The sequence below is a fragment of the Pteropus alecto genome, unplaced genomic scaffold, assembly GCF_000325575.1.
Source record: "Pteropus alecto unplaced genomic scaffold, ASM32557v1 scaffold20, whole genome shotgun sequence".
Classification (NCBI taxonomy): Eukaryota; Metazoa; Chordata; class Mammalia; order Chiroptera; family Pteropodidae; genus Pteropus; species Pteropus alecto.
Window position 1 is genome coordinate 27,105,653 of NW_006436298.1, and position 26,383 is coordinate 27,132,035.

The 26,383-nt window shown below is 31.2% G+C and overlaps 1 protein-coding gene and 1 pseudogene across 2 annotated transcripts in view; one reads left to right on the forward strand and one right to left on the reverse strand.

The window, feature by feature from the left end:
* The window catches only part of CHD1 (chromodomain helicase DNA binding protein 1), a 67,853-nt gene that overhangs the window by 21,559 nt on the left and 19,911 nt on the right, over positions 1 to 26,383 (reverse strand). For both annotated transcript variants that reach the window (XM_006913244.3, XM_025047713.1), the window contains exons 3-22: positions 25,633 to 25,761; positions 23,642 to 23,706; positions 21,505 to 21,654; positions 21,096 to 21,367; positions 19,421 to 19,646; positions 18,955 to 19,055; positions 18,552 to 18,730; positions 17,584 to 17,711; positions 16,644 to 16,860; positions 15,881 to 15,970; positions 14,622 to 14,812; positions 13,722 to 13,910; positions 12,055 to 12,217; positions 11,062 to 11,214; positions 8,672 to 8,743; positions 8,081 to 8,230; positions 5,370 to 5,518; positions 4,854 to 4,950; positions 4,634 to 4,729; positions 2,703 to 2,879 (exon numbers count right to left, since the gene is read on the reverse strand). In XM_006913244.3, the coding sequence (XP_006913306.1) occupies positions 2,703 to 2,879; positions 4,634 to 4,729; positions 4,854 to 4,950; positions 5,370 to 5,518; positions 8,081 to 8,230; positions 8,672 to 8,743; positions 11,062 to 11,214; positions 12,055 to 12,217; positions 13,722 to 13,910; positions 14,622 to 14,812; positions 15,881 to 15,970; positions 16,644 to 16,860; positions 17,584 to 17,711; positions 18,552 to 18,730; positions 18,955 to 19,055; positions 19,421 to 19,646; positions 21,096 to 21,367; positions 21,505 to 21,654; positions 23,642 to 23,706; positions 25,633 to 25,761 (2,994 nt within the window). The remainder of the gene's footprint in view (positions 1 to 2,702; positions 2,880 to 4,633; positions 4,730 to 4,853; positions 4,951 to 5,369; positions 5,519 to 8,080; positions 8,231 to 8,671; positions 8,744 to 11,061; positions 11,215 to 12,054; positions 12,218 to 13,721; positions 13,911 to 14,621; positions 14,813 to 15,880; positions 15,971 to 16,643; positions 16,861 to 17,583; positions 17,712 to 18,551; positions 18,731 to 18,954; positions 19,056 to 19,420; positions 19,647 to 21,095; positions 21,368 to 21,504; positions 21,655 to 23,641; positions 23,707 to 25,632; positions 25,762 to 26,383) is intronic.
* On the forward strand, positions 9,556 to 9,674 carry LOC112480966 (annotated as a pseudogene).

Here is a 26,383-nt window from a genome sequence, read left to right on the forward strand (position 1 = left end):
TGCCTACTGTTTTGTAAAAATATGAAAAAGGTTTATTAAGAAGCAGTTAATCAAATAACATAAGTGTAAAATTATACAATCTCACTGATACATTTTTTAAGATGAGAATTTAACAATAAAATGCAATTCTTTTATTAATCAATCAACCTGACCAATACCAACTAAGCGATAATAGCTAATTAGTTACGGTACAAAAAAATGAATAGTAATTCACCTCTGGTGGATATTTAAGCTGAGAGAGAAGGCAATTTGGTAATACTATATCTATATGATGAAAAGTTGAGAAGTCATTACAAATTGTGTTGTAGAATAATTAACATTCATTATATACTGTCAAAGGAAAGGAATTAAGTTTCAAATTAATGACTTCAATTAAATTGGGCCAATGACACATATAAAAAATACCGGAATTATGCATACCATAATATTGCTGGTGGTATCTCTGGATGGACAGATTAAGATTAATTGTGTGTCTTTTTTTTCTGTTCTCCTAAATATCCACTTATTGATTATTGATATTCTAATTAGGCTGATCAGATATATATATAAACATAATATGTATTTCATATATAATTTTAGATATAAAAGGCCAGTTGAACCCACATAAAAGCCTACTTGTAACATCCATTAGTTGTTTAACAGATAAATCGAAACATATTTTCTGCAAGTCTTTGGAGGTCTTCCAAAGTCTCGGTACATACTGTGAATGCCTAATGTGCTGAAAGTTTATTGAAAGTCAAGGATAGACATTCAGTTCTTGCTTGTTCTAACCTCCTCTCTTCCTTTCATAAGATCTAATATAATGCTGTGCTTCCCATGCACTATAAAAGGAAACCATTATGGAGTCTGAAGAAATAAACACAAATAAGAAACTACATACATGGTCACTTTCAAGCCAAACTCACATTATTTGGCTCCATTTTTGCCCAGAGTTGTAGTTAAGTTAGTAGGTTGCTCCCATCATAACATCAAAATCAGAATTTACAAAATCTAATCTACAAAATCGTAACTTTTCTTAAACCATCAAAATCACAAGGTAATCTGGTAGTCTCAAATATATGGAAATATAGCAGCTTGTAAGAAGAGACAGAACCCAGACACTGAATCCTTGTGAAGAGCATGAATGGCAGACATTAAGTACCATACAAATAGGTAAGAGGAAGTTAGGTAAAATTTGCTGAAGGCTGACGGTGGGCTACCGTGAGCGCTACAGAATACCCAGGAACCAAAGACACAGCGAGAACCTGCACCCACTCTCGGGTGATTCTCCATGAACCTCCATCAAGTGCTCATGAGAAAGACTAGAAGCAGGGCAGAAAATTAGAGAAAACTTTCCTTCGTGATGCAGCCCTGGAAAAAGGAAGCAGTCACTTTTGAGAAGATAGGCATGAAACCCTGCCAGACCTATCTCACCTAAGCCTTATGAGGGCACAGGAAACCTAATATATTTCTATGAAAAGAAAAAAACAAAAACCTCTATCACTGTGTAAGAGGGGTAGCAGGACAAGGACTAGTGTAAGGCAAGTCCCTCCCTCATTTGCCTCAATCAAAATTTAAGGAGACACCAAAAAATCTCAGTAATCAAGACAACTAATCTTATAATGCAATATTGTAAAAAACAAAAGTTAATGCAAAAAACATCTAGTATTAAGGTTTTTTTTCCTTTTGTGGAAGGATCCAATATAGCCTGGCACGGCACTGTTACCATTATTTTTAAGTCTAATATTTTGTTGGTTTGGGTTGTAAAATAAAAACCAACAAATCTTTAAAAAATCAAATCACACAAAGTATGCTATCTGACCATGACAGAATCAAACTAGAAATCTGTTAGCAAAGATACTTGGACAATCTCCCAAATATTTGGAAACTAAATAACATACTTTAAAAGAAGATAAAACAAACAAACAAACAGCACCTATGGATTAAAGAGGAAGTCACAAGGGAAATAAGAAAATATTTTGAAATAAACGAAAATAAAAATACAACTTAGAGATTCAGAAAATGCAGTGCTTAGAGAAAAAGTTGTAGCATTAAATGCTAATATTAGGAAAGGAAGTTCTTAATTCAGTGGTCTAAGCTTATGTCTTAAGACACTAAAAAAATTAAAGCAAAAGAAAAATAATAAAGAGCAGAAATCAATGAAATTTAAAACAGAAAATCAATGAAACCAAAAGGTGGTTCTTTGAAAAGATAAATAAAATTAACCTCTAACTAGAATGATCCAGAAAAAATTACCAATATTAGGAACAGAAGAAGGGGAATCATCAAATATCCTACAGACACTAAAAGGATACTGGGATATTATGAACAATTTTATGTAAGTTTAACAACTTAGATAAAATGGACAAATTCCTTGAAACAAACTACCAAACTCATTCAAGAGATATTCTGAATAGTTTATATTTCCAAAAGACACTGAAATTATAGTTAAATCTTCTAACAAAGAAAACTCCAGGCCTAGAGGGTTTCCCTGACGAATGCCTTTCAACATTTAATAAAGAAATAATATCAATTAATAACACAACTCTTTCCTAAAATAAAAGAGGAACACTCTCAAACTCATTTTATGAGGCAAGGATTATCAAATCAGATAAAAACATTACAAGAAAACTACAGATCCATATATCTCATAAACAAAAAAAGATCAGTCCAGATGTGAATACTCTTACATTATAAAAATATCTTTTAAATTAAAAAGTCACCTGTTTAGCACAGTTTCTCATTCTTGGGAGCATATAAATTTCTTCGAGTTCCTTTTGTCTTTCTTCCTCTTCTAATCGTCTTCTCTGATCTTCTGGAATGATTTCTTCCCAATTCTTTGAATTTCTTTCAGGTTCCAATTCAATGTCATCCTCATCCATGTTTGAAAAGTTGGCAACCTGATATATTCCAAAATTTTAACAGAATAAGCATTAAAGAAGATCTCATTCTTAAATTTTATTTTTCTTTTTTAGGGGGAGAAGAAGTGGCATACCAGAACACCACAAGAAAAGTTAAATATCCTCAGGATAATGAATATATAACTATGGATTAAACCAAATATGAATGTTACACTAAGTTTGTTTAGGTCAAAGTAGATCAAACCAAATGATTTCTAAGAATTTTCTTCCAGGAATGATTCTTTGTCCTGCTATTCAACAAAATCATTCCTACAAAAGAACTAGAGAAAGTTAACAGAACAACAAAGTAATTTGCAGTAGTAACATGCTAATTCACCTTCTGCAGGAATTACACCAGTCTATTAACTACCAAGTTCTGTAGAACAATCCAAAATTCTTATTCTTATAATCATAAAAATAGTACCTAAAGAGCTACCAACAAGACACAGTTCTGAGACCCTAGATAAATTTATTAAGGTTCCTTAAGCCCTAGTTTCTTCATCTCTAAAAAAAAGGATAGTAACAGCTCATTAACTTTTGTGAAGATTAAATATTTAAGGAATTATGCAGCTTGATATACATAAAGTACTCATTAAAACTAATTTCCAATATTAGTATATAAAAACTCAGAGATAACTGGATAAAGACAAGAAAACTATGCTTATCCTACATAAGTAATGGAGCTCAAAATATAGTGTTTATTCTCTCATGTCTGCTATTTCAACATGATGATACCTGTAAAGCCAGCTATGTATCAACTCCTTGGTACAAAAATAATCAAGACAGTAAATATATACTCTAGTTAACTTACCAGTGAATTTTTTTCAAATTTTCGATTGGTCAAATTTAAAAAGCAAGTAGCTTAACTTCATGTATAAAGTTAATTAGATCATACATATAGTCAGTACAAGTTCCAGACAGACACCTGCATCTCTCACCAGGATTACCAAAATAGTCTTACAACTTATCTCTCTGCTTCAGTTCCTTCCCCAATATAGTATATCCTTTACATTGTAGCCAGAGTGATCCATTAAAATTACAAGTTTTTATTCACTGCTGTATCCCTGTGCATGGCACACTGCAGGTGCTCAATAAACATTCACTGAATGAACAAATGACAAATTGAACTGATCTTTAAAATCTTTGATTCATGGAAAATGGTTAGGATATAAAGAAATCTGCTTCTTTACTAAACAACTGACCCACAACTTATTTTCTGAGGTCAGTTGACTTGTGTTACTTTAAGACTCCTTACAACCTTTTAACCCTCACCAAACCAGGGGTATTTTAAGTATTAATAAAAGCTTATTGCTTTCTTTACCTGAATGATTTACTTGAGTTTTCTTAGTTGTGATAATGCTTAAATGGATCTAATGTCAAAAACTTCTCCAATAAATATCAGCTAAAAGCCTTTGGTCATGGAAATCTACGTAAGAGATCATATTCATTCATATTACCCAAATATCTGAGGACACGCTCTGTGCCGAGCACTATTCTAGGTGCTAATTTAAGAAAATAACATCCCATCCCATTTACCAAATGTAATTATTCATAAATGATTTCATCCCTTTCAAATCGGGTTGCTACTGGTTGGTCGGAATAAGGAAAAAAGAATTTTACACACCACAGCAAATTTGAAGAGAAAAAAATATTAAGAAACACTTTCATTTAAAAATTATTTTGCTGATTATGCTTAAAGAAATTGAAATCAGTCCCTCTCAATTTATATAAAGAAAATCGAACAGAAAATTTACCTTGAACTGGGAAAGCAATTCGTCTCCTACAGTTAAAGGGCCTGGTTCATTTTCATGAGTTTCAGCCCTCTTTAAGATTTCATCTATATCCATCTCCTATAATTATAAAGAAATCTTTTAAAAATATACTTTAATATATTTTGAAGTAAATATAATTTACGACTTAAATGTGGTTTAAAACAACACATTTTGAGCAAGTTGTTTTGTTTTGTTTTTTTACCTGGGGCTCTTGTTCTTCTCCTTCAGGTTCCTTAAAAAGTTCTTCAGCACCAAACTTTAAAATGGCTGATAACTCCTCTTTATTGAAAGGAGTAGAACTAAAATCAGAAAAAAAAAAAACCAAAAAAAAACACAAATAAAAATACTTAATACCCACAATTAAAAATTTAACACTTATGTAGCACTTTTATTAATTATTGGCATAGTCACCAGTTACAACAGGTACATGACTGCTATAACTTAGATAGGCAATGTATCAGCAATACACTTATTTTAAAACTAAAGAATGTTAAGCCTAGATAGTGAATGGCTTCCCCTGCCCGAAGGTTACAAAACTAGAGTGGTGAAACCAGGTATTAAATGTATGCCTTTGACTAGAAAAATTAGTTTAGTGCTTTAATAAATAAAAAATTATTATAATGCTAAATACAGTACTTCAATGATCTGCTCACAGTATGTAACACTTCAAAAATAATGTGTAGTAGGATCCTAAAATGACATTTTTTACAGTAAGTACCTTGAGGGGGCAGAACCTGTGTGTAGTACTGTCTTCCCAGTTGTGTCCATCCTTTGAATCACAAGATGATCTAAAACCATCTTCTTTTTGGCCCTTTCAAGAATATCCTCTTCAACTGATCCCTTTGTAACTAGACGATAAATATTCACCTGTAGAGATAAACATGATGAAACATAAACTGAAATAAAAAAGATTTATTTGCTATTCTGAAGGGCCCAAATATTGGTATATAGATGGAAGCTCATCCCACATGAAGTTTTCACCAGTTAAAACCAAAATGAAAACTAAAAAAATAAATAGCAATGTGTTCAATCTTCAAATTAAAGATTATTTTGAAGGTATGTCCCTTCTTCTTACATTTTGGTTAGAGACTGTATTTGCTTTTTCTTTTTTAAAGAATGGCACTAATTTTTAAGTTATCTTTCAACTGGAAAAAAAATGGTAAAGTTATAACAAACAGCCTTACACCAGTTTCTTCAATTCTGATTAACGTTTCATCATTCCACATAATCTAAAATTCTATGATTCACTCTCCCAAGTTATGATAAAGCCCTGCCATAAAACAAAGCTTTCCAAAATACACAAAAATTAATATATAGTAATTTTGCCCTATTTCTTAAAGTTAGTGGTTCTGTAACAAACATTACCACCATACAGAGATAATTTGAAAATGTTTAAGAACACTTTTAGTTTTCACAATGAGTGCGTGAGCTTACCAGTATTTAGAGTACAGGAACCTGGGATGCTAGACATTCTGCATTAAACTGGACATTCTGACACAGTAAAAAATTATCCTGTGTCACTCAAATCTTTCAAATGATTTTTAAAAACCTTTTAAAATTATCTTAAGTCTAAATTCTCTATCTTAATATAAACACAAAGCATTTTTACAAAGTTACAATACACACTGATTTTCTCAGGATTGCAACTATTGCGTAAATCAGAAGATAACTAGATATTGTTTCATTTGGATCTTTATCAAAAAATTATCATTTCCAACAGCTGACATTATTGGTGTCACTAATATAACACATCTGTATTCATCACCTATACCTACTCATTTTGCAGTTGCTGCATACAAATACTTAAGGAGATCTGAGGCTCTTTTTGTCAGATTTAGAACCAAATACTAGCTTAAATAGCAGGCACATGAAGCATAAGAATCTTACTATATTTCATCAACAATAATAAAGACTATCTCACTAATAATTATTAATAAAAGTGCATTCCATATTCGTAATATGTCTAAAAAATTTTTTTAGACAAAACTTTTTATGTCTAAAAAATTTTAACATAATGGTAAGAAATCTGTATTGCCATTATTTTATGATCTTATTCAGATACTGTTTCCAGAGGTCTACCATGCAACTTTCTACAGTATCTCTCTTACTTGTTCTTTTCCTAATATACCCTCTATTTTGTATCACCTATTAGAAAATGTGGTGGTGACCAAGGTCTTTAAATTGTATAAGTGGAACTAAGTATGGTATGTGTTGAGGATTTCAATATCGGAGGGAGATCTGTTCAGTGGAATTAATCACTATTGCCCATCTCATTCATAATACAGGGATATTTTGACTCTTCACATATACATTAGGCCAAACTCACCTGTGAGAATATCTTATTTTCTTTCTCCTCTTTTAACAGCCTATAATTTTTCTTGGTATATTGTTATCCTACTTCAAGTACCCCTCTTTACAATGTACAAATCAGTCTATTATCTAATTTTTATCCTCTTTTGTACCAATAAACCCCCGCTCTTTCCTTCCTTTATACTTCTTATGGAGAATGAATCCTGCTCTCAACTCAAAACTTACTGTTTACATCCTAGTCATATATATTGAAATATATATTATTTGAGAACAACTCTTTTTTGCCTAAATTACTGTTAGAACATTAGACTGACTTTTCAAATTACATATATCCATTTCAAGATAGAAAAGGGTACTAAAAACACTTGTTATAAAAGAGGTCACTTTGACGAAGTTGAGAACCACTATTCTAACCAAGCTTTCTTTTAAGGTTATAAAAACTTATAGAAAGAAGCATGATACATTCTTGATGAGAAAATTTTATGAAAATTATTCGACTTTTTTAGTTTTAAATTATGCATATGTTTCTTCGGTAGAGAATATGTTTTAAAAAGCGTTATAAATGTGTTAAGCCTTTTTGTGCTACTTGTTCATATCTCCTGCTTCGGAGAAGTCTGAGAAGCGCTACTCTAGACAGGTAAAGGAATTAAAACTCAAGGACCAAGGCATCAAAAGGATGACAGATGGTTTTTCAAGGCCTTTTACAACTGCCAGTTGTATAAAAACTATAAAATGAGAATGGCTTTTTTGCACAGAGAGTCTTATAGGCACATGTATAAAATACAGGCTAACAAAAAGGTAGCAATGTATTAAGCAAAATCTCTTCAATAGTTAAAAAAAAGTAAATGAAGACATTATAAAGTTTATAGTCAAATGAAAAACACTACTCTACAGCTGTAAACAGAATGCATGATTCAAAGAGAGTGCATTGATCCTCTTTAGACATAGTCATCTTATTTCTGTCAGACCTTCCAGATGATTTTGGTAAATCTGAATTCCTCAGTACCCTATCGGTTAAATAGCAATATGGCTGTGTTCCAATAATCTTAAGAGGATAAACCAATATCACAGTGATCATAAAAAGATTCTAAAAGAGTAATATAGAGGAAATGAAAATACCTGTTTCTTTTGCCCAATTCGATGTGCTCTAGCCTGTGCCTGAAGATCATTTTGTGGATTCCAATCAGAATCAAATATAACAACAGTGTCAGCAGAGGCTAAATTAATTCCTAGCCCCCCAGCTCTTGTGGAAAGCAAAAAGCAGAAATCCTATAAAAAATTATTAAAAAGTATTATTTTAAAATTATTTTAAACTATGACTATAAATAATCAATATGAGAATTATACAATTGGTTTTTTACATTTTAACCAATAAAACCAAAGGGTAGTTTTTGAAAATATTAATAAAATATATAAACCTCTAACAAAACCAAACGAGACTCCAAAATACAGCTATACACGGAAATAATAAATACCAAATTCAAAAAAAATTCTAAATAAAAGTGGGCTAATTTACTGTGAAGCAAATTAACTATTATGCTGAAATAGTATTGATAAGAAAAGGTAAAATTCTTCAAATTTAACATGGAATTCTGATTTTAAAAAACCTCAATTGCAAATCAAAGCTGGCTAGCACCAATAAGGCTCTTTTAAAAAATTACAAGACTAAAATAATGACGAACACAATTATAATTTTAAAAGCATTCTTACCTCTGATCCTTCAGCATTAAAATGATCTAGAGCTTGTTTCCTCAGCTCCCCTTTTATTGATCCATCTAATCTCTAGAATAAAACACATTAAAATACTATATATAACAGAATTAAAATTTTTTTTAAAGAATTAAAATCAATTATAAAATCAAGTAAGTATGAAAATGCACCATTGCTTTTGCTAAGGCTCTAAGAGTAGAAGATACTTATTAGGCAGTAAAACAATGCACAGGCACTGTCTCTAGAGTCTGTGCTCTTAGCCACTAGGACTGCTTTCCTGAATAGTAAATAGCACAAGTTGTCATTCTGCCTGAGACCCACTATAAGAAATATATTTTATGTGTGAATGATTACATAGCTGTACACTCAAATAAAGTTTCATGACACAATGTACTGTGATATACTCTCATATTTTAAAACCTACTTCACTTTTTTTAAATGTTATTGATTCCCAAATCCATTAATAAGGTTACAACCCACAGTTTAAAAACACTGATTAAGTCCAGTGTGGTTACTGGACCAATAGCATCAGTGTCACCTGAGAACTCACAAACAAAAATTACTGAGCTCTATCCCAGACTGACTGAAATCAGAAACTTAGAGGGAGGTCCTGGAAAAGCCCTCTAGCTAAAGTTTGAGAATCACTGATTTGGGGCACCATGGGCTATAGTCAAATAGCCCCCACACCTGAGTATTCCTGGGTGCCTTGGGGAAGTGATTTGATTTTTCTCCTCGTCAGTTTCCTCTTCAGTAAATGGATATAATGGTAATACTTACTTCATAGAGTACAGAGGATTCAGTGAGAGAATGTAGTAAAACACTTACACTGAGTGCTTACTAAACGTTCGCTAAACAACAGATATCCAAAATTAAAAAAAAAAAAAGTCTATGGCCATGCTACCCTGAACAAACCCAATCCCGGCTGATCTCAGAAGCTAAGCAGGGCGAGGCCTGGTTATTACTTGGATGTGAGACCACCTAGAAAGACCAGGTGCTATAGGCATAAAAAATAAAAATAAGGGATTGTAAGCTGACAAGGTCCTTGCAATCTCTGAGGTCAACCAAGAGTGCCTAAAACAAAAACAAAAACAAACAAAAAAACAGTGCAAAATAAAAAAAAATTAAAATGTTCTTTCTTTTTCACTAAAAATTACAACTAGAAAAAAAATACTTAAAAAAAAAAAAAAATAGTGGCATATCGTATATTGAGGCATGACCTAAACCCAAGAGTTAAAAATGATTTTCTCTGGAAAGAGATCTGGAAATAAAAAAGGATTACGGGCAGAGAACAGTTGCTTACAAGTACTTCTGTACTATTTTTTTGCTTAACCATGTACACATAACAATTTGTCTGAAAAGAAACCAACACAGGGCTGTGATGGGGATGGTGCGGGGCAGGGATGGGGGCGTGATAGCTAAAGGGTAGTTTCTTTCTGAGGTGGTAAAAACATTCCAGAACTGACTATGGTGAGTTGTACATATCTGTGAATGTATTCTAAAAATCCACTGAATTGTATACTTTAAATGGATGAATTGTATGAAAATCACATTTCAATAAAGCTGTTTAAAAAAAAATGCTACTCTTTACCCTTCTCCCTTAAATGACTACATATTTCATGTTCATATCACCAAATACTTGTCCTTCGCAGAATTTTCCAGAATATAATGTTCTATTTGTTTGTAATTACCTGTTTAATGTCTATCTCCCACACCAAATTGTAAGCTCCAACAGAGCAGGAATTATGTATGCTGAGGTTGATCATTATAATTCTACTTCTACTCTACTGCCTACACTAAATATACCCAGTATTCACTATGTTACAGGCACTGTTTGTAAAATTGCTATAAGGATTAAAATTAGATGTAAAGTACTGAGATAGCACCTGACTCTAACATTAAACACTCGTCTGTATTAGCTTTACTTATGTTGAATGAATTTCAAAATAAATAGATGGACTAAAGCCCATTTTGGTCTTTGATATCTTCCCTAAAGTTATCTAGTTTTATTCAGCAAACTATACATTAGAATAATTTTGAGCACATAAATTTTCAGAATCTCCAATAATCCTGGTAACGTACAAGAATTGCTCTTTTTCTTCCTCAGACTAAAGCCTAATACATAAGGCTGTTCCTTTAAACTTGAGCACAGAAGAGAAATATAGAATTAACAGAAAATAAAAATTAGAGAAAAGAAAAATTGCTTTGCTGCTAAATTTAAAGTCAAGAAGAAAAAGGGAATAATTACAAACAATTTTTTTAAACAGATTTTTAAAAAGAAAAGTAGTTTATACAAAAATCTCCATTTACGAAAGAATTTCATAGTTCTGAAGAACATGCTTAGGAATTAGATAAAATTTACATTGACAAAAATGACAAAATGAAATACTTACCTGAAAAGGGAATTGACGATATTTCAAATATTCTGCAAGAATATCTAACATCCGCACCATTTGAGAAAAAATAAGAACTCTATTGCCTCTTTCTCTCAGGCGAATTAACAGTTTGTCAAGAAGGATCAATTTTCCGCTACTACGGATTAAGTGCTAAGGAAACAATAAATTACAACTGTTACAATATGTTAAAAGAATGAATCAAATGAAACAAACGTCCCCTTAACCCTTCAGTTTATTTTAAAGTGAGATTTTAAATTTTCAGAATGTTAGAAATCAGTTTATTAGTTTTCAAAATCTTCTAGGACCGTTATCATTTTGCTCTAGGATTTAGGCTAAAAATTTCCTTGCCATTTTAGCAGCTAGGTTTTTGTTGTATTTTCAGGAGGAAAAAAAATGGCATGGTTTCACTCTATTTGCTAGTTATTACATTATTTCTCCAAAAATCTAAGCTGAAAAATATACTGGAAGCAGTAGCAACAAAGCAACCAAAGGTTTTAAGAGTAAGAAAATGTGTTCTCATTTATACATACAGAACTTCATGACCCCAGCACTTCAAAGCACTACTGTGGCTAGATGGCAACTATGCTTTTTTTATACTTCTCATTTGGTCTTCTAGACATGAGAGGAAGAGGAAGATCTGAAGCCATGATGTCCTTCTTAAGACTACCATTTGCCATGTCACAAATTCAGCATAATCACCGTTAGTGAATTGTTTTCACAATTAAGAATACACTAAGAGATTTTTGCTGAATAAACTATGACAGCCCATAATCACATCCATTTTTAAAAAAATGATCAAAATAATCAACTGGATAAATTATAATATCAAAGGCATTTTACAAAGACTACAAAATAATAAACACCATTATTTAGTTATACCATTAACCAAAAAGAACTTCTAATCAAACTATGTCATTATGCCATTTTCAGTTATAACTAAAATAAACATTTCTAGAATTTATCAAAATTATAATATTTTAATATTCTTACTTGTAAGGCCTCCTGTTTATTATAGAATTCATTATTATCCGGTGGTTTAATGAGGTAGCAGTGATTACAACATTTCTTTAGCTCCATCATAATATTCAAAAAGCCTGAGGTACTGCCCTTGGAACCTTTGCTGAGGGCTTTGTAATTCCTAGTTAATATCCATCTGTTTAAAAAATAATAATAATGTTTAACAGAGAACAATTACCAGGATGAATTCTAAAACCATAAAAAGCAATCAAGCACCAAAGCCAAGCTGCACCATTATGAAGTTCACAGCTGGATATATAATGGACAAAATCTTGTTCACAAGACTGATGAACCCTGCTCAAATGACCAAGGAGAACACATAACTTGTTATCTGAACCATTAACTATAGATGGTAGAGACTTAATGTAACATAGTGAGTATAGTGTATTAAAACTTTAAAAATGGTGAACTGTATTATCTATCATAATTTTCCTATAAATTTTACTACATTAGGCAGTTAATGCACAGACGTAAAAGAAACCTCATGAGGATACCTGGTTTAGCCACATTGCCTTCTCTAAATCAGCGTTCCTCAACCTTTTTGGCACCAGGGACTGGTGCTCCTATGAGAATCTAAAGCCTGATGATCTGAGGTGGAGCTGAGGCGATGATGCTAGCGCTGGGGAGCGGCTGCAAATATACAGGAAGCTTCGCTTGCTCGCTGCCGCTTACCTTCTGCTATGTGGCCCGGTTCCTAACAGGCCACAGACCAGTACAAGTCTATGGCCCAGGGGTTGGGAACCCCTGCTCTAAATTACAATTACACTAACTGCAAGCTTTAGAAAAATTATAGGTGGTTATTTTATTACTCCAAACTATACGTAACATTTTCTCTCACTATGACCTACTTTTCTACCTATCACCTTTTATTTTCTTCCTTTTTACAAGGTTAGTCTTCAAAGGGACTTGAAATAGTATTATCTCTGACATGCCTTAAATGATAGGGGGAAGAGGGAATGACTACAGATAAAATAGGATAGACTGTTAGTTAAAAATAACTAAGCTGAGCAATAGTTTATTAACTTCTTTTTATATACATTTGAAATTTTCCATAACAAAAACTTAAAATTTATGCAATATTTTTAAAAGTATGGTACTTACAGATTTTACCATAAAATGTTTCTGAGAATTCGAATGCATGTAGAAATGCATTTTATGCAATTATATGTTTAAACAGATACTAGGAAAGGTTTTTTTTTTTGACTCACTGAAGTGTTACTATATAGACATGACATGCTAATTTATATAAAATAATTAAAATTAATATCAAAAAGGCCTAAAAATTTTTTTTAAGTTTTTTCCTGGCCTCTACCTCTGTCAATTACATAATTGTCATAATTACATAATATCTTCGCATCATGGAAAGCCGAACACTTAAAAATAAACCCTCTATAAGGTAATGGTATATAGAGAAAATAAATGATGTGTTTAGAAGGTGAATTAGTTTTGTATAACCCCTGGTTTGGACATGCCATTAAATCTCTTTGCCCCAAAAGGCCATGGAATAAACCTATTCTAAAATTCAAGAGCTGTTACTGCTCTAAGATCCTATGTGGGGGAGGGAGATACCTCAATGAGACAAGTACAGGGAGGTTATTTAGAATTAAATGTTCTGAACTTGTGCTCAGTTTAAAACTCACTTGTAATATTGTTTCTGTAAAGCACTCATTTCCATTCTTAAAATCTGCTCAACCTTGGCAGGAAGAGATTTTTCCACATCTTTCTTAACTCTTCGTAACAGAAACGGTTCAAGCTCCTTGTGGAGGCTTGCATAACCATATTCTCTGCCTTTGCCGTGTTCTTCTTCAAAATCTTCCCAGGAAGAAAACCTTACAAATTTAAGAAAATGGAAGAATCAATAAAAAAGTTCAAAATGCACATGCAATTTTTCAGGGTAGTCATGTAAACAAAGTATAGATTCTTAGGAAAAAATTGGATAAAATTAAGTCACTTTTAATAACTAACCTTTCCAAGAAGTCCATTATATACTTATATAAAGATTAAATATATAAAGTTGTTTTACAAAAATTATGATTATCCTTGAGTTGAATAAAAATAAAATATTCTCAAGTATGGGAGTAATTATCACTAAAATGTTTCCCAAAGAATATAATCTTAAAGTTCTGAAACTATTGAAAGAGAATACGTATGTGGCCTTGAACAAGTTATGTAATCTTATCAGGTCTAGCTTTCCTCATTTAAAAAACGAGATTAACAGTACCTTGTTATTGTTACTGCTGTTAAATACTAAAAATGATGCTGTTTTCAGTTTTTTAAGCAAGGTTTATTTTGAACATGGGCAAAATCAACTGTTTTAATTTATTATATATGGGCTCGACCTATTTACAAAATAAAAAAATTAAAACAGTACTGCAAATATAAATATTCCATCACACTTCCTTTTTTTCTCTTACTAATAATCTATGGTCCAATGTTTTATGGCAAGAAAACTTCTTACTGACCTTATTATATACACTAATTGTTTTCCTCCTAAACTTGTCATACAAAACATTAAAACTGTATATCCCATATTATCTTACTTTTCTGGCATAATAAAATGAAGCAAAGACCAGAGCTCTTTGAGGGAATTTTGTAGAGGAGTTCCAGTGATAAGGAGACGGTGATTGGACTTAAAGTCTATTAAAGTTTTATATAGAAGAGAGTCATCATTCTTTAATCGATGTGCTTCATCTACACCTATAAATGCCCAATTAAGACCTCCAAGGAATGCCTTAAAAAGAACAGAACACAGTTAATATTTAGAGAGAAAAACTGAACTCAAATTTAGTTTTTTCATTTGACCTAAATTCAAATTATTAGAATGAGGCAAATTAAAATTAAAAACAAACTTCTGTCTAATTTTCAAATAAAAATTACATTATTTCAAGACTTAGTGGAATACTCAAATCAAGTAGTTCAACATGTAAAATAAAGTTCCTTCCATGACTAATTTAGCAATTAGAAAACAGGGCATAATACCAAGTGAAAGTTTTTACTAGCTTATATAGTGGAAATAAAGGAAGAAAAACAATAGTATTATTTAAAAATTTTACAAAATGTTTGGCCTAAGTCTAGTATAAGCCTCTATTAATGTCACTTTGGTTCCAAGAAACATGATATAAATTTAGAACAATGTCCTACTCCAAGTTTAGGTATAATTCATTGATGATTTCTATGAACTATAGATTTCTAATACATAAATATGGGACTCTGACTTAAAACAGAGACAAGCCTGATTCTGCCACTTAATGGTTATATGAACTCAGGCAAGTTCTTTAACCTGAGACTTAAATTTTTTCCAGTAGAGATAGCAATATCTTGCAAAGTAGATGGGAACTAACTTGAGATATTAACTTTAAAGAATTAAATAAGACAATATCTGTATAGCTAACAGTATTAAACTACTACTGGGTGAAGCACATTTAGCAGTGCTTCACCCAGTAGTAGTTTAATACTGTTAGCTATCTATCTTCCCCCTTTTATAAATCAACAGATGCTACGTCTAACTAGTTTCATGTTAAGTCAGAAGTTGGCAAACTTTTATGTAAAGAGCCAGACAATAAATATTTTAGGCTTTGTAGACAAATGTATGGTGGTCTCTCGCATATTCTTTGATTTGTTTTTACAACCTTTTAAAAACTGTAAATATCATTCTTAGTTCAATGGTAATTAAAAATAAGCCAGATTTGACTTACAAGCTGTAGTTTGCTGACCCATAATTTAACTTATCTTCTCATCCCACCTACACTTTTGTAAAGGAAAAACTGGTATCAATCAGAAAAATATAAGTAAAACATACCTTATCCTTCAATAAAATTTCATAAGTTGTTAACAGTATATTAAATTTTAACCGTTTGGTCTGGGGATGCATCCATTCATGAGTTCTTATCTATCAAGAAATTTTAAAGATAATTTTAAGATACAGATTAAGAAAAGTATACTTTTACTTGAATATCTAAAATTAAATCCATTCATAACACACAAAACTTATGTTTATGTAATAAGTGTAAGTTATTCTTTATATAGTCCAGCAAGCTAAATTGACCATATCGTAAGATATAAATACCACATATCAAAATCTCCTATAAAAAGTAAAGCAGACATGTTTTTAATACTATACACTTTTCAATGAAAGACATTAACAAAACACTAGTGATTAACTCATTTAATAACATTTATGGATGAAAATGATATCTGAGGTTTGCTTCATAATAATTGGGAGGAAGGGACCATATAGAGGTACAGATGAAACAAAACTGACAATGAGTTCAAATTGTAAAGATGGAGATAGGCACACAAGGAGGTCTATTATACTCTTCTGTCTGATTTTGTGTATATTTGAAACTTTCCATAAGAAAATATACATACATACATACATACATATATATAGATATATATATGTAACACTAAACCAAAAATTTAGTACAGACAATTAAAAATGTATCGTGCACTTACTTTGTGGCAAGTTCTATGCTACAAACTAAGACTATAAAGACAAATAAAATCCTTGTCCTCAAAGACAAGTAAGCCCAGATTTCTAAATTTGTGAAGAAACAACTTACCATGTTTCTGCTGTTAATGTCACCTAAATAAACCACAGCATTCATTTGAGAAGCCCATGTCTGAATTTCCCTTTGCCAGGAAGTAAGAGTAGAGAGTGGTACTACTAATAGAAAAGGTCCATATAATTGATGTTCATGAAACAAATAGTTCAGAAATGAGATCGTCTGTATTGTTTTTCCAAGGCCCATTTCATCAGCAAGTATACAACTATTTCCTCTAAAAAATTAAAAACAAAAATCATGTATGGAATAAAGATTCAAATTTACAAAGAAAACTTTTTACATAGTCTATGTACAAGTTTTTACAGTTAAATAAAATCAATCTGATAGCTATTAATATACAATATACCACTTTTATTTGCTATAAATAGTAAGTGTAAAGGCCTTTGTAATAGTGTAAGAAAAGTGGAGTTTACCATTTTAGACCAGAAGAAGCTTAAAGATTGACAGTATTATCTTTAATCAATTATGTAGCCAATTCATCTATAAGTAGTAGAGTCCAGATATATTAAGTAAAAAGTAAGCAGGAAGAACATATAGCAGAAAAAACTATAGCTATAATAAAGTTAAAAAATAAATTGCACCCTAAGGTCATCTTATATTGCCAATAATGGATCAAGGGACGTAGAAAGAAGGAAAAACATGGAGGGCTAAATGGGTATTAGAAATAATACAGGACTAGTATGTGATAGGAATGTATTTATATTCTGATTTTAAGTTCAATAATAACTTTAAGTGCTGAGACAATCAGATTAAACTCACAATTCCACTGGATTTTCTTAGTATGTAATAAATATTATTTATATACAAGGAAATTCAAAGACTCACATATAAATACAAAAGGGTCTTATCCTTTATGTTGATAAAAATCTTTTCCAAATCCTATATTTGTAAAATTCTTAGCCTCTCAAATTAAACAGATGACTTAAAATATACTTACTTGCACCAAGAGTGAGCAAGCCAATTTAAACCATTCAGTTGATAATCTCTTAATTCTAAACCCTCATGTCCTCCAATATAGGATGGCTGCTTCTTTAGGGCTACAAATCTTGGCCTTTGTTTTAATACCTTCGATAGAAATAAATGTTAACATGAAAAATTATTAAATGCAAGAAATTACATTAAAAGATGAAAATCTCGGCCTTTACCATAAATTTTGAAATTTCATCTCAAATCAAGCTCAGAAATTCTATGACTCAAAATATATCTGAGGATTCAAAGACTATTTTCTATTACAAGAATGTACAGTGAAATATTTTGCCCTCTTTTTTTAATAAAAAAAAATTAAAGAGATAAGTTAAGTTCCTGCTAAAATATTTGGGTCTCATGTATTCCACAAGCAGCAGCTATGTTAAATTCATTCATTTTAACCAGTGCTCCACCCTGACCTAGAAATAAAACATAAAACTGGCTTTAACTTCTCATTTCATTTCTGATTTCTACATTACCATTATGAGCTTAGTTTGATCTTGTAATAAGAAAACCAATTCCAGTGGCATTTATACCCTAAAAATTATTAATAATAAGTTAAAGTACAAAGATATATCAAGCAAGATAGTCCTGGATACTTTCTTATGGGTACCTCCCTATTTTCCTCTCTTGCCTTCAAAGAAAATAGTTGCTACCTTTTAAATCAATAACATATATCAAGTTTCCAAGGAATTTTCCCTATTTGGTATCCCTAACTTATTCACCACAATACCACCCATTCAGTATATCTTTCTGACATGGTTTTGCTCACCAAGGCCATAGTAATTACAGGAACATCATTTCCTGTTAAGACCTACCAACCGAGCAGTTCTCTTCCTTAGCCTATCTGAAATCAGGATCTAACTTTCTATCTGGGCTTGTAATATTTATGATGCATAAATACATTTTCAATAATTAAAAATGTCAAATACTACTCACTTTGCAATCTTTAAAAGGAGTGGTTTTTGATTGATTCCTGCTAAAATACTCATCTATACATGCTTGAAACTTTTTGGAAATGAGAGCACCATCCTCCCAGCTGCACTCTGAGTATGGAAGGCCCTGCCATTTGCAATAATAATCAGGATAACCAGCTGCTGACTTTTGATTGGAATGAGCTGTGAGAAAAATCAGATATTTTGTTATTTTTTTTACACTGAATCTTATCTAAGGAATAATAAGTAGTAAAAATAACACAAGTAAAAATCAGTCATCTGATTTACAATACTCTATTACAGTAAGAGCAAGCTACTGTATTTGATATGTGTTAAATTTAAGATTTTTTTCAGATCCTTTCAAGCATGAAAAGATAAAAGTTTAATTAGAATCATTTCTTACTAACCAATTATTCGCTCCACTATTTGATACTGTTTATGTAGATCATCTGTAAGTTCTTGCTGGCAATTATAATATTCCACATCTTCTGGAGAAGCATTTTTCAACCTGAAAGATTATTAAATCCAGGAATAGACTTCAGAATCTTCCCTAAATAACCCATTCCCCCAAACACTATCAGCAGCCAAAAATCTCCCATTTTGCCACTTATCATGTGAGCCAGTTTAAATAAAGAAATTGAAACAGAAATAAAGCATCATTAATTTTTAACTTTAAAAATTAATAATATATGAGACACATTCTATGTGACTGTTATCAAGGAGAGATTTAGGTATGGCTATTCTGAAGAGGTTTTACCTTGAGATAAAATACAAATAAGGATATAAATAGTTATTTTAAGTTTGATTCCTACAAGGTATTCCTTAACAATGAAAAAGCTTTGATCTATAAAAAAATAAGTATAAAACATTTACCATCTTTTTGTTTCCTGATCTTTCTTCTTATAATTATCCAATTTTTTCATTCCTCTAACGTTCTGCTGCTTAAGGGTTTCTTCTGTCTCCCAAGTATTGTGAATATGGGACCATCCTTTCCATTTAATTAAATACTGGATTTCTCCTGGTTCCTTGTTTTTTTCAAATCCTGCATTTGGGTCACCATCTGCTTCAACTGCATAGATGGTTGTAGTAGCACCAGTAGCTGAAAAAGAAAGCACAATACATTCTCTGTAATTTCTGTTATAGAATTACTTCCTTTCAACTCAAAAATTCAAGAACATGAACAGAAAAATATATGCTCCCTTAAATAAGGAAAGTGTCAGGGCTCAAGAATTTATGTGAAGCTATATTACACATTCAGAATTTTAGAACAGAAAGATTTAATATCATTTAATCCCTTCAGTTTTAAAATTAGAAAAAACAAGGTCAACACAGTGGCATACCTAAGAGCATACAGCAATTTACAATAATTGATAATTGGGAGACTGATAATTAGAAACTAAAATAATTTAAAATTATGTAAAAAAATTAAAATTTTCTGATAAAATATAAAAATAGCCAAATAAACTGAAAAATGCATGAAATCACTATGTCAAAGGGATATCTAGATTCCCATGTTCACTGCAACATTATTTACAATAGCCAACACATGGAAACAACCAAGTGTTCACCAACATATAAATGAATAAAGAAGTTGTGGTGTGTGTGCGTATATATACATATACATATACACACATGCATATATACACACACACAAATATACACAACAGAATATTATTCAGCTATAAAAGAGAAGGAAATCCTACTATTTGTGACAACATGGATGGCCTTTGATGGCTTTGTGCTAAATGAAATAGGTAAGATGGAGAAAGACAAATACTGTATAACCTCATATAAGAAATCTTTAAAAAACTCACAGAAAAAGGGATTAGATTTATAGTTACCAGAGGTGGAAGGAATATGATTAAAGCTATCAAAAGGTTCAAAATTCCAATTATAAGAGAAATAAGTACTGGGGATGTGATGTACAACATGGCTACAGTTAACATTGCTGTATGGTATATTTGAAAAATTACCAAGACAGTAGATTCTAAAAGTTCTCAACACAAGAGATAAATTCCTTTTTCTAAAACTGTATCTATATGAGATGAATGTTGCCTAAACTTATTGTGGTAATTATTTCACAATACATGTGAGTCATTATGTTGTCCCCACTTCAAATGTATACAAAGCTGTATTGTCAATTATATCTCAAAACAGAAAGGGAGAAAAACGCACTGCAAGGTAACTAAAAATAACCTATATATTTGAGATAAAATTTTAAAATATTTTTAAAAACCAAACCATTTGTGAAATTCAAAGTCCCCAAATAACTACTATATAAGAATAGCATCAGAAAAACTGAAAATACACAGGCTAAAAATTTTCTAATTACATGCAATATATGAAATGACGTCAGATGGGTATTTTCTGGAAAAAAAAAAATACTCAAGCTAAGCAAAGTATATTTTACAGTAAATAAGTAAAACAGAAGAAAATCTAATCTACCCTCTTGACTTTCAATATTCAAACATCTTTAAGAAGTACTTTATTTATTCTTCTAGTATTATTGAAACCACCAATGAATTGAAAAAAAAAAAAAAAAAAATACCTCCTTTTCTCCCAATCCGACAATCCATAAATCGTTCTATAGTTTCAAATTCTTCTTCCTCAGGTTGAGGAACATCCTCTCCACAGACTTCAAGTAGGTCATCAGAATCTGTTTTCATTTCTTCGTCTTCCTTATAGCTAACATTGACAGTTGCCTGGCGACGAGAACTTCTTTTATCATTATCATAATCTTCTTCATCATCCTCTTCCTCAGATGAATCAATCTGTCTCTTTTTTTGTCCAAGAATCTTCTTCCCATTTTTTGACTTAGACCTAGGGAAGACCAGGGGGAGAGGTGTTTTATAGGAACAGTGGCATAAGACCAGATTTGAGAAATTATATGCAAAAAGAATGAATAGCTTCTATTACCAACAATTTTCCTCATCAAACTGAGAACATACTATACTTACCTATTTTGAGGTTTTCTGCTTTTAACTTTGTTTTTTGGTTCATAATCAGACTCTGTTTCATCACAACTGCTTTTATCTCTTTCTTCTTCAGATTCTGAATCTGAACCAGACTGAGATGGAGTTCCCGACCCAGACATTTGCCAATCTTCACTGTATATAAAATACATAAAGTATGTTTATTTCTACTTACATCATATAGCAATTTTTGTCTGATAAAACACAAAAATAACCAAATAAACTAAATTACATTATAGTTTATATTAAAAATATTGTTGCTTTCACCCATACTAAAAATATTTAAATGTCTGTAGAAAAAGAGAAATGCTGGAAGATATTTTTCCTAGATTTCTCCCACAACTCCAGAGTTTTGTTAATTATTTAGTTTATACCTCAATGAATGGCAAAAAAGCAAAAGTTATTTTGATTATCACTATAGATGAAAACATAGTATATTAATTTAAAGAGTCATAGGGTTTAATTTTGAAAATCTTGTGTAATTATACTTGACCTCTCAAAAAAAAAAAAGATTCAAATACCTTTTGTTTTAATTTTTGGAGATCGTGATTTAAAAAATTATTCCCTTCAAACTGATTATTTAAAAATAGCACATGTTCATTAAGAAGCTTAAAATACAGTACAGAAAAATGTTTTTAAAAAATCAGTCCATCTTAATATTCAATGACTATCTTTATTACCATTTTTAGTCTATTCAGTCTAATTCCAATCAACGTGTACAGAAAAAATACTGAATGCACATGTTAATATTGTGCTATAATATAAACTTCAAGTGAAAAATACACATTGTCTTTACATAGGCACTATTATCCTGTTCACAGCTACCGCTTCTACACCATTGCTCTCTACCTCTTACATCGATGACTATGTTAACAGTTACATAAGCAAGTACATATGATAAAATCTGGTTTATGATAAAAACAGAGAAACAAATCTTTTTTAGTATCTTGAGATCTTTTCAGAGTTTACTCATCAGAAGTAGCAATAGGCAGGACACATAAAAAGGTCTCCATTTTATATTTTTAATAATATAAATTATAATGATTTTTAGATCCAAGCAAGTCTGTCCATCATCCGAAATTACTCGTTTTTAAAAATATTCTTTGTTTGTACTCATGCTGAGTTTAGAAATTACTAACTTGGAGGAAGAGTTAAATAGCTGATGAGACATAGTATTTGAAAATGTACTTAGTAAACAAGAAGACTCATCTGAGGAAATTAGCCAGACTGTAGCACAGCAATAAAGAAACAAAAAACATGATACAGTAAGATTCATGGAGGATATGATGGATGATACAACAGATAAACACAACATACATGATCCAAGACAGATACAATATAAATGTTACCAAATGTACAGAGAGAAAATGTCCAGAGATACGAATGAATTTTCAGAAACCAGTAAAAGATACGAGTCTTCATATTAAAGATGCATTAAATTAAGATTACATAAAGTGAAATATATAAACAACAAATTCAAAGCTAGACACACTAAAGTGAAAGAGACAAATATCAAAGACAATCAAAATATAAGAGATAATAAAACTGAACAATGATTTTGATAAATGAGAGAAAAAAACTCAAACCATCTAAGTATCTGAATTGAGAACCTTTTACTCAAAGTACTCTTAAAACTTTTACTCAAAGTACTCTTAAAACTTTCTAGGTCAAGAGCTTTAGGAAATTATACTGAGTTCCTAAATGAGTTCTACAAAGGAAGTAAATTTCTTTGCAGATGAATAGTAAGGATAACTATTAACTGGATATATATTAACTGAATCGCCCCAAATCCATCATCACCTGGTCCCTTACACTCCTATATAAGTTCCCGAAGTTTAGATTTCCTGACATGAATAAGCAGATCTTTAAAGTTTTAAAAATATATAGGAGAGATGTAGCGGTGACATATTATAGGAGATAAATGAGTGGCACAAAAACTTCAAGTCAACATAGAAATATAAATGTTAAGAATTAATGGTTTAAATTAACCTAATAAAATGCCATGAACCAAGAATTTACAAAAGTCCACTTATGGCAACAATTTCTCATAAAGAATGAAATACAAAATCATTAGAATTTTCCTGATATGAAAGTAAATTATCAGTTGAATAAAGTGACATACTCTTTATGCTTTTTCCTTTTGGCCTCACTTGATGAGTCATCAGAATCTTCACTGCTAGAGGAATCCTGTAGAAAAAATAATAATAAAATTAATATTATTAATGATTACAATTTAACCACGACGTCAAATTTCTGTTGCCATACTCACGTTCACTTTGCTAATAACAGTAACTGTAAAAACTTTTTTCTCCCATGTTTTTTGTTATAATTATACCATCAGCACACAAAGTTATTAATATCGCTTTTATTGGAAATTTATAACACAGCCAGTGAAATTAGGTAAATATTACAATGTCAGCATTTTGTTTAAAACTTTAAAATCATACAAGAACTTCTCATAAGATAGTCAGCTGATTTCTCAACAGAAACTTTGCAGTCCAGAAAAGATTGGCATGAACTATTCAAAGTGATAAAAAGAAAGGACCTACAACCAAGTTTACTCTACCCAGCAAAGCTATCATTTTGAATTGAAGGACAGATAAAGAGCTTCCCAGACAAGAAAAAGCTAAAAGAGTTCATCACCACCAAACCATTATTACAAGAAAAGTTAAAGGAACTTCTTTAAGAAGGGAAAAAAAGGTAAAAAATATAATAAAATGCCAATAACTATATACCTATCAACAGTTACTTTAAATGCAAATGAGGTAAATGCTCCCATCAAAAGCTGAATGGAGAAGAAAACAAGACTCACACAAAATGCTGCCTACAAAAGAACTGAACTTGAGATTGAAAGACACACAGACAGAAAGTAAGGAGATGAAAAAGATATATCACGCAAATGGAAATGAAATACCTTGCAAATAAAAAAAAGCAGGAGTAGCAATACTTATATAAAGTCTATAAAGTTATAGACTTTAAAACAAAGACTATAACAAGAGACAAAGAAGAACATTTCACAAATAGCCAAAATATGGAAGCAACCTAAAAGTCCATCTATAGACAACTGGATAAAGAAGATGTGGGTACATATGTACAATGAAATACTGCTCAGCCATAAAAAAGAATGAAGTTTTACCATTTGCAACAACATGGATGGAACTATGCTAAGTGAAAAAAGTCAGACAGAAAAAGACAAGTACCAAATGATTTCTTTCACTTATATGTGAAATCTAAAAAACAAATGAACAATCAAAACAGAAACAAACTCACAGATATAGAGAACATTTTGATGGTTTTCGGATTGGGGAGGGGGGAGCTGAGTAAAAAAGATGAAAGGATTAAGAAGTACAGATTAGCAGTTACAAAATAGTGACAGGGATGTAAAGCATTGGGAATATAGGCAATTATAACTATGTATGATGCCAAGTGGGTACTAGATTTATCCAGATCATCACCTCATAAGTTACGTCAACATCTAATCGCTATGGTGTACACCTGAAACTAATAAAATATTGAATGTCAACTGCAATTTTAAAAAAATGTCTATCATCTCTGGAGATCATTATTGTTGCCTAGTATGGCCTTGAAAGGAAACCCTAATTATTGGTACATCGAATTTTAATGTTTTTCTTTCCTACTGGATATGTTTTAATACAGTTCTTCAATGTTTCTGTGCAAACACATGTGTATATGTACTCATACACACACAGGAACTACACTGTTTACAGCTGTAGCCTATTCTTTTAAAAGTACGTTGAGAATTCTGTTAACCTGTACAAATATGACTTAAATACAATATTTCTTCATATATTTGTGCATAGATGTGTTTGTCTATGTCTATTTTCCTAGTATTCACATCTAGTTTACTTCTAGTTTTGCTCTGATGAGCCAATGCACACAAATTTCTACCTCCTGTTTTGGATCAATCTCTAAAAGTGGAATTACTGGTTAAAGTATGTCTATTCTTCAAGACTCTTGATAAATATATTTAAATATCATTATTTCCTATTTTTTAAAAATGTAACGCTTCTAATTAATTTCATAAGTACCCACCTACTTTAATGATTGAGCATGTCTACTTTTAAAATAATAGTGTTCATAATGAAAACTCACCTCTTCTGATCCACTATTAGATGAAGCTTGATGTTGTTGTTGTTGCTGCTGCTGCTGCTGCTGCTGCTGCTGCTTCTTGAGCATTGCAGATCTCTGAACAGCCAGAATACTAGGGCTAGATTTCCAAAACTATAATAGAAATATGAACCAGTGAAGGATAAAGTTTTGATAAAGCTGAAAAGAGGTTAATTTATTGAAAAGCAGTGCCTCCAAATAATAAATTAACACTATCTTCTTTACATTATATGCAATACAACATTAATGCAATATAATTAATATAAAATGTTGAGCTTTAGTTGCATATAAAAAATTTGTGAGCTTCGTAGATAATATTAATCAACATGCCCTTTGGTGTTACAAATATTATTTTCAAAAACAAAGTGATAATATGAGACACCAGTTTTACTCAAAGTGTGGCTACTTATTTTTTTTTAATTGGTGTGAGATGAAGATGAAGAGCTTGAGTCAGAATGTAAATTAACCATGTCACTAAGCACAATTTTAGTTCTGCTGACTTTCAATTTTTATTTTTTGGTAGTAATATTTTCTCCATGATGGAAACTATGTGTTGATTTCTATTCTGGCCCAAGAATCTTATCATGACTGGTACCCTAAGTAACACTACTGTATACTATTATGAGGTGTAGACAAGTTTTAGTAAATCTTGTAGTAGCTTTTTACAAACAGAATGTCCCTTAGCCTATTCTACCACCTTTAGGAAAGCAGAGTTTTCCTGCTATAGCAATAAAGT